General features: G+C 45.5%; 2 protein-coding genes across 6 annotated transcripts in view; one reads left to right on the top strand and one right to left on the bottom strand.

Moving 5' to 3' along the window:
• The window catches only part of Ero1b (endoplasmic reticulum oxidoreductase 1 beta), a 39,885-nt gene extending 34,539 nt beyond the window's left edge, over nt 1-5,346 (top strand). Inside the window, exons 16-17 of one of the 3 annotated variants that reach the window (XR_007591705.1) lie at nt 2,662-3,885; nt 5,042-5,340. Coding sequence is in view for 2 of the 3 variants with exons in the window: in XM_050142228.1 (XP_049998185.1) it covers nt 2,662-2,718; nt 5,042-5,057 (73 nt within the window). In the remaining variant the exon portion in view is untranslated. Of the gene's footprint in view, nt 1-2,661; nt 3,886-5,041 lie in introns of all 3 variants that reach the window. The other 2 variants (XM_050142228.1, XM_050142227.1) reach the window with 2 other exon arrangements.
• Nucleotides 5,347-5,416: 70 nt separating this feature from the next.
• Nucleotides 5,417-18,938, bottom strand: part of Gpr137b (G protein-coupled receptor 137B) — a 37,178-nt gene continuing 23,656 nt past the window's right edge. The window contains exons 3-7 of one of the 3 annotated variants that reach the window (XM_050142231.1): nt 18,545-18,767; nt 16,246-16,395; nt 14,819-14,947; nt 12,783-12,907; nt 5,417-5,546 (exon numbers count right to left, since the gene is read on the bottom strand). In XM_050142231.1, coding sequence (XP_049998188.1) covers nt 5,540-5,546; nt 12,783-12,907; nt 14,819-14,947; nt 16,246-16,395; nt 18,545-18,767 — 634 coding nt within the window. In that variant the 3' untranslated portion in view covers nt 5,417-5,539. The other 2 variants (XM_050142229.1, XM_050142230.1) reach the window with 2 other exon arrangements.

The following is an 18,938-nucleotide window of genomic DNA, read 5'->3' as shown; positions in this document are numbered from 1 at the left end:
GCAGGGTTTTGCTCTTGTGCAAGCTGACCTGGAACTCTGGCTGCCTCAGCCCTGGGTGCTAGGGTGGGAGCTGCTATGTCCAGCTCTTCTCTATGTGAAGATGTCTGTGCTAATTGACATACAGCTCACAAGGTAGCAGCTGGTGATGGTTCACATCGCAGGATACATTCAGCCTACACATTTTTGAGGTTTGAAGAAAAATAACAAGAAACTAGGTAAAATGTAAATTAATTGAAATGAAAAATGTCTTAAATAACTTAAACATTTTAATATAAAAATTAAATTAAGGAAAAATCAAACTAAACATTCCATCAAAGTTTCACTGGCTCTCAGAAATGTCCCTCCTAGCTTTAGCTCTTGTCTAGAGCCCCTTCTCCTCTAGGGAATGCTGGCTAGGAATCAGGTTTTGGAGTCCTGGGATCCTGACCTGTCATTTGCCAGCAGTGCATCTCAGCAAACCTTGGCTCCTCTTCAGAGCCAACCTGCGACCTGCTAGCTGGCTGTCTTTTTTTTTTTTTTTATTATTTGGGACAGGGTTTCTCTGTGTATCTCTGGCTGTCCTGGAACTCACTTTGTAGACCAGGCTGGCCTCGAACTCAGAGAGATTCGCCTGCCTCTGCTTCCCTGAGTGCTGGGATTAAAGGCATACTGGAGTTTTGTTTGATTAACCCTGAATTTTTTACATTAGGAAAAATGACCTTGTAGGTTTTTGATTTCTTTGCATCCCAGAATTTTATTTCTGGGTTTGAGCTGCCTATTTATTCATTGAGCCAGCAATCACTTACACAGTACCATAAATGTAGATAGGTAATGGGAGTTGGGAGGGACTTGTGAGCCATGCATGGCACTGTTTCTGTCGTTCATCTACAGTCTTTGTTATTGTTTTGTTTTCAAGACAGGGTTTCTCTGTATGGCCCTGGCTGTCCTGTATCTCACTCTGTAGACCAGACAGACTCCCTCCTAACTCAAGAGATCCATTTGCCTCAGCCACCCGAGTGCTGGGATTGAAGGCGTGCACCACCACACCTAGCTCTCATCTGTAGTCTTGATGTGAAGATGAATTGGCTTCCTTTGCCCTTCTAAGCAAGCCCAAAGAACCAGAGCCCTGTGATTTGTCACTTTTAATGGAATTACAGCATAACTATTTAAAGTGAATTCTCATAGGTTTGCTCCATCCTTTGTTTCTCTGTGCTCTCTCTGCACTTCCTATCTCTTGTCAAAACAGGCATCCCATGAGTCACTTGTCAGTGAGGTGAACACGTTTCTCTACTCCTGACCGCATACTAGGTCGGAGTTGCTTTGGCTTCAAGAGAGCTACAAACAGTATACATCAGAGTCAGAACTGAATCATTTTACCACCCCTGGAGCCAGTTGCCATCACTGTCTAATAGTATAGTGAAAACGTAGTATATATACAGAATTTGTTTTATAGTATAAAGAAAAATGATGTTTTACCCTTTGTAGGGAAATGGATGGAACTCAAGACAGTGAATCACATCAGGCTTAGAACGACGATGTTTTCTGTCATTTGTGGATACAGATTTTATACACACAACACAGATGATGTGGGCGTCCCCTCTGTGTGCTATGAATATGTTTTATTACCATTGGTTATTAAAGAAGCTGTTTCAGTCAATGGCTTAGTAGAGTAAAGCCAGGTGGAAATCCGAACAGAGATATAGAGAGAAAGTAGGTGGAGTCAGGGAGATGCCATGTAGCAGCTGAAGGAGAAAGACACCAGCTGCTGGCCAGAACCTTACCTGTAGGCCACAGTCTCATGGTGATATACAGACTAATAGAAATGGGTTAATTTAAGATGTAAGAGTTAGCTAGAAATATGCATAAGCTATTGACCAATGTTGCAATGTTGTAATTAATATAGTTTCTACATTATTATTTGAGTCTGGGCACTTGGGAAATGAATGAGCGGTTTCTACCCCCCCCACACACACACACACACCATGTTTGTATAAATGACATTAAAGTAAAGAAAACTAGGGTAACAAAACATTAATGAGATGGGTGAGGGATGAGAATGGAGAAAGCAGAAGTAGGGATAGAATATATTTAAAGCACATTGTATACATATATGAAAATAAATCCAATTCCAATTAAAGTTAAAAACAAAACAAAAACCAGAGGCCAGAGATTGAAAGACTTAATATAAGAATATAAAGTAACTTCCTTTTTCTAAAATACTCCATACAGGGTAGGCCTAGAAAGATTTTATTTCTAGGCTTTCCCCCAATTGTCTGCTCAAGTAAGGGTTAACTTACCTTATAGCACAATGGTGCCTACCTCCTTCTAAACACCTAGATCCTCCTGCCTGCATCACTTTGTATACTGAACTTAGTTCTTCAGACAGTGGAAGAGAGCACACTTAGTGTCTCTGTGATATATAGATTTGAACATAAGAATTTTGGCATTTTCTGTAGTTGGGAACTTTGTGGATGTTCAGCATTATCCCAGTTTTAGTTTTGCATGTTTTCCAGCAATAAAACCCAAATATATGCAATGAAAAAAAAATAAATAAAATGGAATTTTCAATATTTAGTGTTTGGTTCCTTTAGATTTTTGCTTCCAGGATCCGGTATCAGCTATTCTAATGTGTACACATCTCATCGCTGTCCTTACTAACAAGCACTTGTTTTCCTCCTGTAGGCTTTCTACAAGCATAAGAGAATTACAGAACTTTAAAGCGTTATTACAGCACAGGAGGTAATGAAGACTTTTCTATGTCTCTGTAGACATAACGGACTGTGTGAAGCCTTTTAGCTTTGGACCTTGAGCAGACAAAGTGTCTAAGACTTCAAGAATTCTGAACTCTTACAGAGAAAATTCAAATGTTCACTTGAATATTTATGATCCTTAATAGAATATCGACTAGAGATATTTATAAATGAAGTATATACTTTAAAATTGTAAGTTATACTAATCCCATGTTTGTTTCACATTGGTTTTGTTTGTATTGTATTACCCTGCGTTCCTTGTTGTCAAACTTTAAATGACTGTTTATCCTGAGAAGACTATTCAGTCTGTGATAGAAGAACTAGGGAACCAGTGCGCCTAGGGCTGGTCTCAGTGACAGAAAGTTGACAGTGCTGTAGTGTTTCCACCTTGCTGACACTGTGTGTCCTTCTGTGATACGGGGCTGTCACTATAATGAATAGGCCTTTCAGTGACTAGTGAGAGAGGTTCTGGATGATTTCCCAGGACTCAACCACTTTAAGATGTTTAATTGCTGTTGCTGCTTTGGTTTTGGCCTAAAGGGACCTGCCTTGGTGGAAGTGGGTAAGTGCCCTCCCGTGCTTACTTGGCCAGATGTCCTGTGTACACCAGGCCGGCTCAGAGTGGAGTGTCCGTTCCCTAAAGCCTACAGTTCCTCTTCTTTGGACTTCTTCATTCCTTTCCTAATTATAAACATTCTCAGTTTCTTTATGAAAAGCCCTATTTATTTAATGGATTGTTTATTCATAAAATTTGAATGGGATCCTGTGGGTTTATAATGCTAATGCATTATACACAAATTTTGCTGTTTTAAAGTGCATTTTCAATATTTGATTTTGACACAATCTATGCAATCCTCTACCTCTTGGTGTGATTCTGTCTGGTGAGATGCTTTGGCAGGCGTGTCACTTCCCCCTTCTCCATCTTCAGTTCATCCCAGATCAGCCGTCCATGGTGTGACTTGAGACAGTAGAGGACTGGAAGGCCTAGACTGTCATTTTTTAAACCTGGGATTTAAAGTCTTTAAATATTTTAAATTTTGGTTCTTCTAAAGGTGGCAGTGGATAATGAAATTACTTGAAAGGTTTTTACCTGTGTGGAAGTAATGCGAGTCCAAAGTCTCGCTTTTCCTTAGAGTCCGTCTTTCTGAAGTAAACAGTAAGTGCTCTTAAAAACCCATATCTTATCTGCCAAAGTCTGACCTGTCTTCCTTGTGACTTCATGGTGTGTGCCAGATTGAGTTGGCTCCCTCCTCTCTCAGTGCTTCGTCATCCACTGTGGAGGGGTGATGGGGACTGAGGCCTCACTACTTATTTCCCTCCTAATTTCTAACCTTTATAAACTTAATGTTTTATTGATAGTGGTGAATTTTGTAGATTGATTATTTTTTTAAGCTGGCTTTCAGTTTCTTCTTTGCTTTTTATTTTAAAGAGCTGCAAGTGTTGCCGTGTGATGGGAGTGGGCCACTGTAAGACAGAAAGCCCACAAAGTGAATGCCAGTGACCTCGCTAGTGCATCAGTAAGAAGTGTTCTGTAGTGTCCATTTAGAATGTAAGGAAATGTGAAAATTTTGCACTTTGTTTTTATTTTAAATGCAGAGGTCATTTTGGTAATGTTCCTTACCATTACTGCAGCTAGATGCTATTGTTTTACACTATTGGCTTGAGAAAAAAACATATTCATTTCCACTTGCTGAATTTTTCTTAACGTGATTTATTTCAAGCTTAGGACACACAGTAGTATTGGAGTGTGTTCTAGGAAATTGAAAAGCTGTGGTTAAGTTAGAATGTACTCAAGGTTCACTGAATTTCCTCAGTAAAGGAAGTATTCTTAAGTTGATGTTCATTGGATAACTTTTACATCACGATTGTGTGCATGGCCTGTATTTCCATGTATCTGAGGACTGTGGAGACTGTCAGCTGCTGAGCTGGGCATATGAGGCTGGGCACTGCACCAGTGCTGGGGGATACTGCCTACACTGAGAGCGCTTGACAGCTGAGCCACAACATGCTGTCTGTGTCTCATCACCCACTGTAAAACTCGAGCACCTGACAAGCGAGACCGATGGGAATGAGCGCACCTGGTACATATTCAACATGAAGAAGAGCAGGTCCTACGCTTGTTTTCCTGTAATGGCATTCGTGTGAGACACTGTACATACTAAAATATGGCCAGTGTTCAGTACACCTCCGGTTTTGGATTATGTGGCGGATCAGCCAGAACAAGATGTCAGTTTTGAAAGTTGACAAGTCAAATGTTGGGCCTCTGTGTCGTGTGTGTGAAACGCTATGCCGTATTTCTCGACTCTGCCTAGGTGCCACTGTGTATAAGGAAAGACAGCTGTGCTGGTCTTCTTGGCACTGCCTTCAGCTGGACATCTGGACACAGTTGACAGTAGGCCTCCCCGCAGTTGCAGAAGCCAAGGCTAGTCACCAGAAGGCTCGGACCAGGTACACGGTGTCATGGAAATTCCGTGGTACAAGCCAAGCACAGAAATCCACATGTCCTTTATTTGAAGTAACATCTACAGGTGCAACTTTGAGTTTTCGGAGAATTCCATATAATTCACTGTTGTATCCACCAGAATCTAGACCATGAATTAAAGTACATGTTTCTGCAATCTTTGTTGCTTTGGTTTTTTTCTCCTCCTCCATTTCAAGAGCAATCAATTATAACTTAAGAATCAGAAGAAAATGTACATCTACATCCTCTGAGGGGCTCTTCTCACGCTCACAATGTCAGGCGTTGGCAGCCTGTGCTGAGGGTGCCACATGCGTCAGCTCGTCACCAGCACACTAGGTGGTAAGTACAATTATTTCCTAAAGCATAAAAACAGATGAGTTGAGACTCAGCCAAAGTCATAACTCACGGCTGTGGAGCCTGAAAGTGTCACCAGAACCATCAGCTCCAGAGCCTCTACTGATGATAACGAGAGCCATTTGTGTCATTTCTGTAAAGACCTATTACCATTCAATCAAAGTATAGGAACCTTGGCATTCTTTGATTTGTATTGAGCCATAGGCTTTATAAAAAACAATGCTTGTTTTATTTAACTTTCTGAATAGGAATAGGTGGTACATTCATATGGTTAAAAAATACATTTTATACCAAAAATATGCTACAGTGCACACAGATGCCTTCTTCCCTGGGCTTTGTGTATTTCCATCCATACTTTTTTTTTAAAAAAATAGCCAACATATATAAATAGAAAGCCTTATTTCTCTCTATCCGGGAGTGATATCACACACACATCATTTGCTTTTTATCACCTGATATTGCAGTGGCCACATGGCACAGACGCCTTTTCACTTTAGTGGTTGCTGGGCATCCTTACCATGGCCGTGTCATTATTTAGTTGAACAGTACCATTCCTGGGCTTTGTCCACATGTCATGTCTCGTTTGTACCTGCATCGCTACGGTAAGTATTGAAAAGTGAAAGACGACACACACTTTGCGTTGTGAAAGGCACTGATGGAGTCTGTCCTCCAGAGGCTGGTTCTGTTCACACGCCACCTACAGTCTGACAGTGCTGCTCACCCACAACATCTGGGGTCTGCCAAACTATATAAAATGAACAACTTTTAATATGTGAAGGCATCTCCTGGCTCTGCTTACTGATCTTTGTCCGTTTTGACCACGTGATTATTAGAACCTCACCTGTTAGTATTGGTCCTTCGAGTGTGATGAGCGGCTTAGTCTTCTAGTTATTTGGCTTTGTTTGCTCTAATAGGTTTTCCATGCTGTTTTCTAGTCGGATTTACTGGTCCTTTGGTAGCTTCTATATTAACTCACAGAATAGCTTCCCCACTTCTGACCAAGACCGCAATCCACTGGTATTTTTTTTTTCTGAAGTGTTTATGGTTTTGCTTTATTCTTCTAACTCAGCCTCAACACTGGAAAGACCCTTTTAGATTTTAACTACCTGGAGAATTTGAGCACTCTTACTAAATGGAGCGATTCATAGAGGTCTGACACAGCACCCATGAAGTCAGAGTTCACCTGGTAAGTAAGACAAAGTCTCCAAGAATGATTTTGGACTTCCCTTCATATAAGTAAGACAAAACAACAAAAAAATTCCCTCCTCCATTTATTTGTTAAAAAAAAATTGGGTATCTGTTAAAGACTCATAAGTGGGGGACCCTTCAGTGAGTGCTAAGCTTGGTAAAAGTGCAAGAGTTACTTAAGGGCAGCTCTGAAAAGAACGGGATTTGACTCTCGAGGGGTCTGGGAATGTAGCAATGAGCGAAACAAACACTCCTGCCACCACACAGCTCAGCTTCCACAGCCCAACCAGATTCCATTCCATTTATAGTAAGACCACACCTGAAGAAAATGCCACCGAGGCCATGTGCCACCTAAAAGGTTCCCTCCTGATGCTGTCAGAACACTGACTGGGGAAAGCGATTTGACAGCTGCCAGTCAGGGCCTCATCAAACCACACAGGCCAACCTGCCTGGGATGTACCTACAGCTGGGCAAAGCCTTTGACAGGCCTCTGACCTGTAGACTTGAAGCCTGGAGGGGGCTGGTGAGTTTATTTATAGGGAACTTCAGGAAGGAGGCTTAGCTCCACAGACACAGCAGCCCTGGGAAAGCACTGTTTATCTGAATGTAAGCACCCTTTTATGCTTAGTTAGGGTCTTGAAGAAACATCATGACTGGGAAATACTAGTGGGTGTCAGAAACATGGGTAACAGTTACATGAACAAGGGTTGGTAGAAAGGGAAGAATTTTGAGGCTCATAAGCCAAATAAAGTGGGCCTCTAAACTCCAGTTCTAACTGGGCTAAAGTGCAGGGAAAAATGGTCTGTTGAGAGCATAGAAAGTCAGAATTTGAGGTGTTAACCAGATGAGACTTAGGGAAAAGAAGCCACCAGTGAGGTATCTACATCAGAAAACGGAGCAGGGGCAGATGAAGGTTTGGAGAAGGCAACTGTGGATATCCGTAGGAGCTGCCAAGACCCTACATTGGATCCAAGGAGCACAAGCCTGGACTGCATGAGTCCATACTGAACACAGTACCCACCCAGGGCAAGGACAAGATAAAGGTATTGGGAGTCCAATAGTTTGGGACATAGGGATGGCTACGGCAAGTACCAGGCATTTTGTTCTTTGGGAGAGGGGCCTTCACGTCCCTGCCAGGAGACAAGAGGAAGTTAATGTATGTGTGATCCTCTTTGTGCTGTCTCAGGTCCAAACTCATGACAACTGCAGTCAGTCCAGCCCAGTACAGCAGAGACACCCAGTGGACACTGAATTACACAGCTTGTCTTCACAGTCCCACTTTAAAAGTTTTCTCACTTTGCCTTCTTGGTTTAGTCTTTGCTGAGAGCTGACTCGAGCCTGTTCCGTGCAGCAGCTCCCATCTGGTCCCATCAGCTGTGGATAGCTCATACTGGAAAAAATGGAAATGGACACTGGTGCATGTCTGCACCAGTCTGCTTAGATCTCTGACCGGTAAAAGTGAGAGGATTCTTTTCTAAAATAGTTGTTCTCACTTGTAACCTTGGAGAACAAACAGGGATGGAATGTATGTAGCTCAGTGGCAAAACACTTGCTTAGCGGGTGTAAGGCCAAGATTTGATGGCCACTGTGCAAGTACACATGCATATGGGTACACAACGTTCTAGTAACACATAATACACTACGCAGATCCGAGTGAGGTTCTCGTACTGCTTCTCAAGTGCCCACAGTAATTAACACTAACGCTGCTTTTGTTCTTCATAGGGGTGAAGTGTTGGTTCAATACTATTGTTCACAAAAAGCAGCTGGGAATTTGGGCAAACCTTAGTGCCTCCCAATCTATGCAGACAAACATGGGACCAGAACAGCTACTATGTGTCTGACACGGTCAAGACAGAGTTGTCAGGAGCAGAGGATACAGCTCAGTGGTAGAGCATTGGCCATATCTGAGTAAGGCCCTGGAGTCCATCCTTGCTGCAGCCACAAGGAAAACAATGTGACCTGGATGTATGCTGTACTAACTTGTAGCTCACAACTCCTAACACTTGGCTGTTAACCAAGTCTAATGGAATATTTGCCAGTCAATGGTAGCTACAAACATAGCTTGGCCAGATCCTTAGCTCTGTGGGCAAATGACTTTCCCAGCAGTCCAACTCGTGTGTGTCCTGTTCTTGCTACGGCAGACCTCAATGCTGGTACCACATTTTTGGTGGGATTCCCTCTGTCCCATGTACCTGTTCATCTCAGAGTACTGCTATAGCTCAGGCTGGACTCAAACTTGACCTAGTGTTGGGATTGCAAGCATAATACCCGGCTTGACCCTGTGTACTTCAAGCTGTAATATTACCAGGATTTTAATTTCATGGTGGTGTAAACATGAACTTTTCTTTCCCCAGGTTTAATCTAACACATTTGGAACAGTTTTGTTCCTCTTTCCCTACATGGGATCCACGGCCACCGTGTTTCGGGGACAGCCTTTAAGAGTTAATAGTCTTTTTAAACAATGGTGAGTTTCCATAGACATATCATTTTGCCCTTTCCAATAAAAAATAAACAGCTGGCATGAATGCTGACAGCGTTATCGTAAAAGTGGATCATAGCTTGGTTAGTGCTGGGTGCCTGTCTTCTCTGTGACAAACTGTAAAGTGTGCATGTGCTATAAAATGAGTGCACCCAGAACTATTTTGATGCTGCTGTGCTCTTCAGAAAGCCCTGCCCTCGGCTGCTGCTGGAGACAAGGACACAGGCACTGGCTGCAACAGTGAACACTTGTAGGTACAGTGACAGGTAAGCTGTCTTATATACACTGTTATTGTAAACTACTGAGTCAGGCCTCCATGTGGAGTTCACCCTGGCAAATAACCATTGAGGATGGCTTGTAACCCAGATGTTTGCTCATGCTCAAAAGCAAAGATGTGGTGAGGGGCTGTGTAGGTCTTCAACGTGGTATTCTATCCAATCACGGCCCATTTGAAACCATCTAAATAGGAGAGAGTGGGTTTGTCCCTGTTAAATCCCTGAACTCTAGGACAGCAGGAGAGATGTGTGAAGTGGGCTAGAGCCTGTGAGCGAGACTTGTCTTCCGGCCCTGGTGACCAGATGATGCAGTTTGTGAGAAGCCAGAGCATCTAAGCCTCCAGGATTGCCATTTTGGTTCTAGGGTGCACCCAGGGGAGCCCTGAGATAGCACATGGGAACATTGTCGGGGAACACTATCTGGCTGAGACAGGGGTCCTGCTACCACATAGGCAGAACCCACTTTTTCACACCCATAGCTTTCAACAGACGTCGAAGAACTGTTTAAAAATCACAGGCAGTGAGCACCATGTCAGGCTCATCCAATAACAGGCATGCTTACAGAAAAGCTGTCAGGAGTCCACAGTCCTTTAGCTTGAGGGCCAGAAATGTTTATTGTTAACACTCTGTGGGGAGCCCGTGGCTTACTGTCGGCTATAGCGAGCACTGGCTGAGTCAGGGAAGGCACTCTCGCCTTCCTCCTGAGGTAGTGCGTATTCAGTTAAACTGGGCTGAAGAAAACTACAAAGTGGCTACCCACACGGCCGGGCCGACTAGTGCTGGTAAGTGCATCTTGACAGCTTCCGTTTGTTCCTGGAGTGCGTACAGTATAGTGCCTTCGGTGAAGAAGCACCAGGCTGTGGGCAGGGTTCAGGAGAGACTGCTGTGGAGCCTGTTACTACAGACGGCGGTCCCCTGCTTCCCTAGACTTTCAACACTGGAGTGGCAGGTACAGGCGTCACAATCACTGGGACCTTCAATGACCTTCAGACGGAAGGATCTTACAGCTGTTAGACCCCGTATTCTATACGTTTTAAAGTGAATTATGCATGAAAATCTGTGCAAACTACAACACTGCAATAACAATCAAGGAAAAAACCTAGTATACTTTAGCATTAGTATTTAAGTTATATAAAATACATCTTTATAAAAGTACAGAATCTCTCTTAAAAGTTTAAATTATACCCACTGAAATAGCCAGGCTCTCTGCTAGTACTAAAGTTAAGAGTTTATCACTCTGAATTATTGCTTAGTCCTACCTAGCCTTGAGAAAGCTATTGCAAAAAAACTGGAGTCCTGTTTCATAAGGAAAAGTGCCCTAAAAACTCAGCTGTCATCCAGTCTGTCTGGCTGAAGGTTTCCGACAGAGGACTCTTGCACAGGACTGTCAGCTGGTACTACCCTTGGCTGGCTTTGTCTGGATCCAAAGTGGAGTCTTGCTGCAGAGTTCCTGCTTGGGCCAGGGAGCTGTTACTTTGTTGTCCCCAATCATAGTAGTCTGGAGCAAAACTTTAAACAAACAAACAAAACCAGTTCAGGGGCTTGACATTAGCAACAGACCCGAGTTCTTCACCAGGTGTCTTGAAGCCCATTTTCCAACCAACAGCTACACACAACTCTGGCGGCCTGTGTTCAAGTCTACTGGACTCTGCAGTGCTCAGAACTCGAACTACTAGAACCTAAAACTAGCCACTGTAGAGAACATAGTTTTAGCAAAAAAAATTGTGCCTGAACCCTAAGGTGGCATTATAGTGTACTACCCGTACATTCTGGACAGACAACTTCTAAGTCTCAAGTTCCTCATCTGTGGGACAGGAGTGACATTAGTAATTTCCTTGTTGGGCTGTTGTCAGGGTTGAGTGGACACCTACAACAGTTCTCAAAAGCAATATCTAAGATCTCATTAGAACTCAGAATACTGTTTTCATTTTCCTTTATCATGGAATACGGTCTTTTCTTTCTCTGTGTACAGGGTGAGTACTCTCCTCTCTGCTCTTAACTTCTGGCAAGAAAAGGTTAGGGATGCTCCAGCAGGGTAGCTAGGTAAGAAAACCACAGTTTCAGGCAGAAGTGGAGCCCGAACTCTGGGAGGGTAACTTTTGCCCTTGAGAAATCTTTGCATGTTGGCTTGCTTCCAGAGACTGTACTCTACACATGGCTGCTCTGTGCCTTTCCTTAACTGCTTTTAATTTTTATATGATCGTGGATCTCTCCTCCGGGGAGACAGGAATGTATTCTGTTTCAGCTTTGTATCCCAAACCAAGGTCCTCTCAGAGCCCTCTCCTCATTCCCAAGGACTTTCTCTGTTAGTTATACAGAGAGCAAAGCAAGCACCGCATTCTGAGCACTGGGCAGATAGCGCAAAAGGTGAGGAGGAACCAAAGCCATGAGGGCTGCTCCTGGCAGGCAGATGCTTCCTATCTCCTAGCTGTTATCCAGACTGGAACTAGTTGAAGGCAGCCAGGTACAGCTTATTTACTGCCCTGAGCACACACACCACTGTGAATGCTAACATGTGTAAGCACCCACCCCAGAACAGACTGAGCCCAGTCTGCTAGTGACTTTTCAAGAAAGGGAGGCAGTTCCCATGTGCTCTGACACTGAGTGTGCTCCAGGGCCAGCCACAGTGCTTACCCAGCAAAGGGACTCCCTCAGACAGGTCTTGAATCATGAGAACTCAACTATACTGACCTCATAAGGTTGTAGCAAACAATGAATGAGGTGATATTTGTGAATATCTTGTAACTGTTTAAGAATGGCAAATTTCAGGCCTGGCGGTGGTGGCGCACGCCTTTAATCCCAGCACTCGGGAGGCAGAGGCAAGCGGATCTCTGTGAGTTCGAGGCCAGCCTGGTCTACAAAGAGTTCCAGGACAGGCTTCAAAGCTACAGAGAAACCCTGTCTCGAAAAAACCAAAAAAAAAAAAAAAAAAAAACAATGGCAAATTTCAAAATTTTGGTTCTTAAAATATTCACTCTAGTGATTATTGTTCATGTATTCTCTGGCTCTAGAAGAGGATCAGAGATGTCTGCCTGGATGTCCCAGATCAATTTCACTGAGTGATTCAAGCAGCAAATGCCCTGGCGCTCTCTGGGAAGGCTCGGAGGAGTCCTAAGTAAAGGTTGATTTCTTTACAATCAGCACAGCTATCAAGCATTCCATGGAATACTGAGTAGGAAGAATGCTGGGGGAGGGGAATCTTCTAAAGACCTTTGGTTTTCTCTCACCCCTGGCTACGTCCCATGCAGGGCAGTTCTGTCAGGGGTAGTCTCTCTCCACCAGAAGCAGGCTCTTACCTTCCCTGAAGTCCCTGAGGAGCAATGTTCCAGGCAAGATCATCATCACTGTCGTATCTTCGGGGGTTGTCAAAGAAGTAAGACCTGGGGCTGAAGCCATGGCTGGGGACCATCCCAGGGCTGGTCTGGAAGAAGACATTATCCTTTAGCATCCACAACAGCCTGCTAGCATGAGGAAGGAGTGCTGCCATTGGCTAGAGTGTTTAATGTGCCTCTTTTCTTCTTTTCCTTCTTGTCAAGACAGGGTCTCATGAATCCCAGGCTTGCCTCAACCTCAGTAGCCAAAGATGGCCTTCAATTGCTGATTTCCCTCCTTTTACCTCTCAGGCGCTGGGGATCAAACCTAAGGTTCCCTGCATTGCTAGGCAAACACTCTGCCAATTGAGCTACAGTCCCCAAAATACATCATGGAGGAGGGAGGGGCTGCTTTCTTTAAGGATCTATAGGGAGTTTATAAAAAAGGACAGACTAGTTGGTGAGAAAAAGGAGATCAGAAGGAGTGAGGGAAACAGGGAGAGAAGAGGAGCAAAAACATAAGCCTGTATAAACCTCACAATGGCGTTCTTAGTTCCAATGGTGAATTACTGTTCATATGAATTACATATCCTCACAGATACGTCCAAATAGCCAGGCATGGCCATTCACACTCACAGTCCCAGCACTTGGGAGGCTGGGGCAAGAGGTTCTGTCTCAAGCTCAAATTCTACAGCAGACTTTTTATCTCAAAACGACAAAAAGTTCCCCAAACTAAAGCAGACAGTCCATGTGGAGACACACCTGTATAAGCACATGGGCTCTCGGGGGTCCCTCCTTGATCTTTCATTCTTTTGCCCCAAACTGAATCCTCAAAAAAAATGCACATGGGCATTGCTGGAGTCCATCCTGGCAGAGCCAGGCTGGACTCCATCTCCCCCTTACCTTGGTCTGTTTCCTGTGCCTGGTTCAGCAGTGACCACCCAGAGGTATGGACCAGGAGCTGTGGCGTGTCTACGTGCATCATTCTGTGACGCAATCGCTCACACTGCCGCCCGTCCCCCCGAGTGTATGACCCAGGAAGACAGAGCTGTACCCCAGCTTATATGGTGCAGCAAGGCTTCCAGGGGATTCTGAACTTGACTTGGTTTTCTCTTCTAGAGGGTTGGCTCAGCAGATGTGGCCAAACACAAGTGGGTGGCTCTAGCAAGGTCACTGCGACGCCACTGCCTTGCTCTCCCACTCCCTGATGAGCTGCTATCACTCTGGGATAAAGTGAGTCTTCAGTCTTTTTCAGACAGTATCATGTAGCTCCGGCTGGCTTTGAACCACGTAGCCAAACATGACTGAAACTCTGATCCTCATGCTTCTATCTCCCCAGTGCTAGGATCACATGCCTGGATTATGTGGTATTACGGATGAAACCCAAGGCTTCATGCATGTCAGGCAAGTACTCTCCTAACTGCCATACCTCCCTCCGCCTTCTGCTAAAAGAACAGCATATATGGGAGGGGGCAGTGAACACTGTGCGGCATTGGGCATCACTAGTTCTTGAAAACCCTTGAGGGGGGCTGGAGAGATGGCTCAGTGGTTAAGAGCATTGCCTGCTCCTCCAAAGGTCCTGAGTTCAATTCCCAGCAACCACATGGTGGCTCACAGCCATCTGTAGTGAGATCTGGTGCCCTCTTCTGGCATACAAACATACATAGAAGGAATGTTGTATACATAATAAATAAATAAATCTTTAAAAAAAAAAAAAAAAGAAAAGAAAACCCTTGAGTGTATGATAACCACCTCTGTGATCGCACTCTGCTTAAGGTCCAAGATTCTCACTAGTTCCTGAGCCATGAGACATACCTTAATTTTCATTTCTTTTATAAAATAAAGCTAAACCCCCAAATGCATTTTCTTTAAGAGAATTAAGAGAAAGAAGATCCTACTCGAAAGAGTCGCGGAGAGCCTACCTCACAATGGTCACTTTTCACTGAAAAACTAGGAGGGAAATTCTACTTGCTGGTTTCAAGAGGATTAGGGGTGCCAGCAAACGGAGACTAAGTACTTACAAGGTCCTTCGTGGGGCTTCTGACTCGGAAGAAGTAGACCACCAAGGTGGTGGGTAGGAGCTCCCACACGAAAAGCACCACGCCGAACACCACATAGCCAGCATCACCCAGCTGGCTCTTCAGGTCTGCCTGTTCCAGAGTAGGGAAAATGAAGTCAGGAGACCTCAGGCAACCGGTGGTGGAGGACACAGAGCAGAGAACACCTCTAGGCACAGTGATATGCCCCCCTAAAACCCACTCTTGAAACCTGGTCTCAGTGATGGGTCAGGCCCCAGCTGGAGAACAGTGGAGATCATTTAGATGGCTATGACTGGCCACTCACTTACTTTTGCAGCTCAGGGGATGAACCCAGAGCCCACACCCAGCCCAGACTCCTCCCCTAAAGGAGAATAGCTTGTCTGTCCAGATTCATCTTCACAATAGCCACACCCTGTTCCCACAAGAGCTGACCACAGAAAGTTTGTCCAGGCAAAGTCCCCTGAGCAAGGGGAGGGCCACGGGGGCTTCATGGAGGTAAGGTCCCAGAGTAGAGAGGAATCGGATGTGGGAGCTTCTCGGCCCATTACTGGGAAGAGAACATTGAGCCACAGCCTGGTCCTCAAGCCTTCTCCAGCACATCATGCTGAAGGCTGCCTCACTCCTCCTACATCTCCTTGACAACTGCAGCTCAGCCCAGTGCTGTCGCCCATTCCCCAAGGAGATGCAGGTACTTGAAGCCACCAAAACCATCGCACCCAAACATAGGTTTTAGGCCCTTGGCTGAAAGAAAAACAGAAGTAACTTAAAACCAAATCTGTTGCTTGATGAAGCTTCAGTTTGGGAAGAGGAAAAGTGGGCAGTAGCGATGGTTTGAATGGTGTGCACCGGCGCTACTGTCTCTCTTGAAAACACTTATGTGTATGATGAACACCTCTGGAATCCACCACTGCTTAAGGTCTAGGATTCTCATGCCTGGCTTTCCTTAAACAGCACGTGGACCTGAGCATCCTTGCCCAGCGTTCTCCCTGCTGTACCTGTGGAACAGGGTTGGCCAGGGTTGCTAGGTTACAGCCGTGGTTTCATCTTTTCCAGGGATAGAATGTGTATAGCCATTGGGCGTTTAGCTCACTGAGGTAATTTTTATCTCACGGTCTTAAATCAGCTCCAGCTGTGAGCACTGCTGGCATCTCATACCTGGACTTACACACTTTTGGGTAACTGCTGCTTTTCCAGTTAGGACTCTGTTGGATTGTTTTGCAATACTCCTTAGTGTTACTAGAGGGGTTCATTTCTCTACCACAGAGGTACATCAGTGGGCCATCAACTCCCACAGGGCAGGACTGGACTAATAGCAGAAACGGAGAGTCTGGCCTTCCAGCAGGCAGCACTCACTGTATCCTACTAATCTGGTCCCCATTGATGCAGCACCTTGCCATGCCCCCACTGACCTGGTCTGACACATTGTACCAGTCATAATCAAAGGAGTGGACATTCTTGATCTGAGAAAACGACAGGATGAACAGATTGTAGCAGGCCCGGGAGGTGTAGAGCAAGATGACGGTGACACCGATAGCAGTCACCTGACACACCGATGAGCCCTGGAAGACAAAGCCAGCAGGAGTGGGCCACTGAGGTGCATCAGCCCCGTCCCTGGTGTCACCCAGTGGGCCTTGATAATTGAGAGCCTTGGAAGGTAGCCAGAGTACCCCACTCCAGGCCCTGCTGCATCTGCACCCCTTCCTCTCAGACTTCTGTTCCCTTCATCTAAAACTTGGAGCTGGGACGATGCCTCTTTCCGTGTGTATCTCTTAGTGTCTTCCTGGGTCACACTCCCCTGTGCTTGAGAAAGGGTCCCACTGTACCTGGAGCTCGCTGGTCCTCCTGCCCCCTCTGCTGAGCACTGCCATTCCGAGCGCATGATGCTGCGCTCCACATTTAATATGGCTTCTGGGGGAGTCGGAGCCAGGTCCTTACGCCTGCGCTTCACTGGCTGGGGCATCAGCCCAGCCCCCAAGGCCTTGATCTTAAGAGCCAGAGTGTCACAAAGCTCATGGGATCCCTTACGTCCCACCGTTCAGTGACAAGATCCTGGCTGACTGCCTGGCACAGCCCGCAAGCCCCGGTCAGGATGCACACGGCCTTGTTCAAGGTCTAGAACCTTCAAGGCTGGGAGCACAGGAGTCCTGCTCGGCCTCTGGGATGGGGTCACGGGTTGTCTGTGACTTATTCCTCTTTATGAAGCTTTATCAGGCTCTGCCTCAGTTAAAGGACCACAGGAAAGCAGAACTGACTGAGTCCTGCACTGAAGAAGAATCATTAAATCAAAGGACCATCTGTCACAGGGGTCAGCTAATATCTGACATCCACCGTTTAAGCCTCCCTTTTAAAAACAGCTTTTTTCAAAAATTTTATGCACAATTCATGTATTAGAAGTAAGATAATGAACTTTATGGCAAAAATTAATGTAAAACTCATCAAAATTTACAAATAAAAGAACTGGCCCAGCTAATGGAGGATTTTCATGAGTCCAGCTGAATCACGGGGTGCCCTGTGAGGGCTAGAGGTGGGGATCTTCATCTACTGACCGCTCCTAAAGACAACCCTTGTGGTTTTCAGGCCAAAGGCACACTGAGACTCAGAGAGTTCCAGAGGAAGGCGACAGCAGGTCTGTCACAGGGCAGCTAAAGCACAGACGCTGGAGAAATCCCAGGCTCCTCACAACTGACAGGGCCAGACCAGAGGAGTAATCAGAGTGAGGATTGAGGTGAGGGGCCAGTGCCCCTGGCTGTCCCAGAGCAAGCTCTGGGAACATTCCACCAGCAAGGAAAGGCTGAATCTGAGTCACCATGGAGGCCATGAACCCTGGCCCTCATTTGCTGACCTGGGACAAGCTTCCTGACCTCTCTGGGCGTGTCTCTGTTTCCTTATCCATTAAGTGGGATTTAACACTCCCACTAAAAATGCTTGTCAAGTCAGGCCTGGATGTGTAAGCCCATAATCCCAGCTATAGTGATGGTGGCTGAGGCAGGGTTATCACCAGTTAAGTGTAGCCTGGGTGACAGTGAGTTCAAGGCCTGCCGAGGCAACTCAGCGAGACCCTGTCTTAGGATTTTTGTTTCGTTTTCTTTGTTTTTTAAAGGCTGGGGACAGAGCTGAATGGTATAGATTTTGCCTAATATACACTACGCCCTGAGTTTGAGCCCATTACCCCATGCCCAAAAGGGTGTTTATCAAGGGACCAAGGACAGTCAACACTAGACACTTGCATGCTATTAGTGTTGTTGGTATAGCTATACTACTAGACAATTAAGATGTGGGTTCAGCCAGGCCTAATGGCACATTCTGCTAGTCCTAACTACTCAGAGGCCTAAGGGGCAGGACCACAAGTTTGAGGCTAGCCTTTGCTGAGTTCAAAGCCAGCCTGGGAAACATCAAAAACCTTGTCTCCAAATAAGAATTTTTCAAATGTGCAGGGCTGCAACTCAGTGGGAGATGCTACCTAGTATGCACAGGCCCTGGGTTTGATCTCCAGCACCACAAAAAGGAGTTAACGGTTAATCAGATGTAGCTCTAAACCAGACTAAGCTTCCCCAACAACTTTTACACACTTAACGTATGCTAAGCCACCCAGAAATAAAAGTTCACACAAAGTTCAGTGAGCCACAGGGCGAGCAAGATCTGCTGTGCCCTAGGTGCAAGCCAGGAAGCCGTTTTCAGAATAAGGAACTTGCCACATTCCCACCTTACCTTTGACTCCAGGTAGATGTTGGCTAGGGACATCTTGGAGATTTTGTAGAGGCAGATGGAGAGAGAGACGGCACACAGCACAAAGAGTGTGTCATTGATGGCCACTCTCACAGAGACGATAACCTTCCTCTCCCAGGTTCCCGTCTTCACCAACACAGCGCACGTCAGATTCACCAGCAGGAACACAAGACTGATGAAGAGCGAGGCCAGGTAGAGGGGTAACCTGGTGACAACGAGAAACCAGGATGTTACATGAGTTACATTCTGGGTCGCAGAACCGATCCCTCGCAAATGCTAAGGGACAGCTGGACGTAGTTAATACATCATTTGCATATGTGTTGTATGCCTCCCCCCACACTCACCAGCTGCAGAGAGCTCCCATCAGTAAAAACCT

This window comes from Alexandromys fortis, unplaced genomic scaffold, assembly GCF_014885135.2.
Source record: "Alexandromys fortis isolate MF-2015 unplaced genomic scaffold, M_Fortis_MF-2015_v1.1 scaffold_5, whole genome shotgun sequence".
Classification (NCBI taxonomy): domain Eukaryota; kingdom Metazoa; phylum Chordata; class Mammalia; order Rodentia; family Cricetidae; genus Alexandromys; species Alexandromys fortis.
The sequence above is the reverse complement of the archived record's forward strand: the minus strand, read 5'-3'. Positions and strand labels throughout refer to the sequence as shown.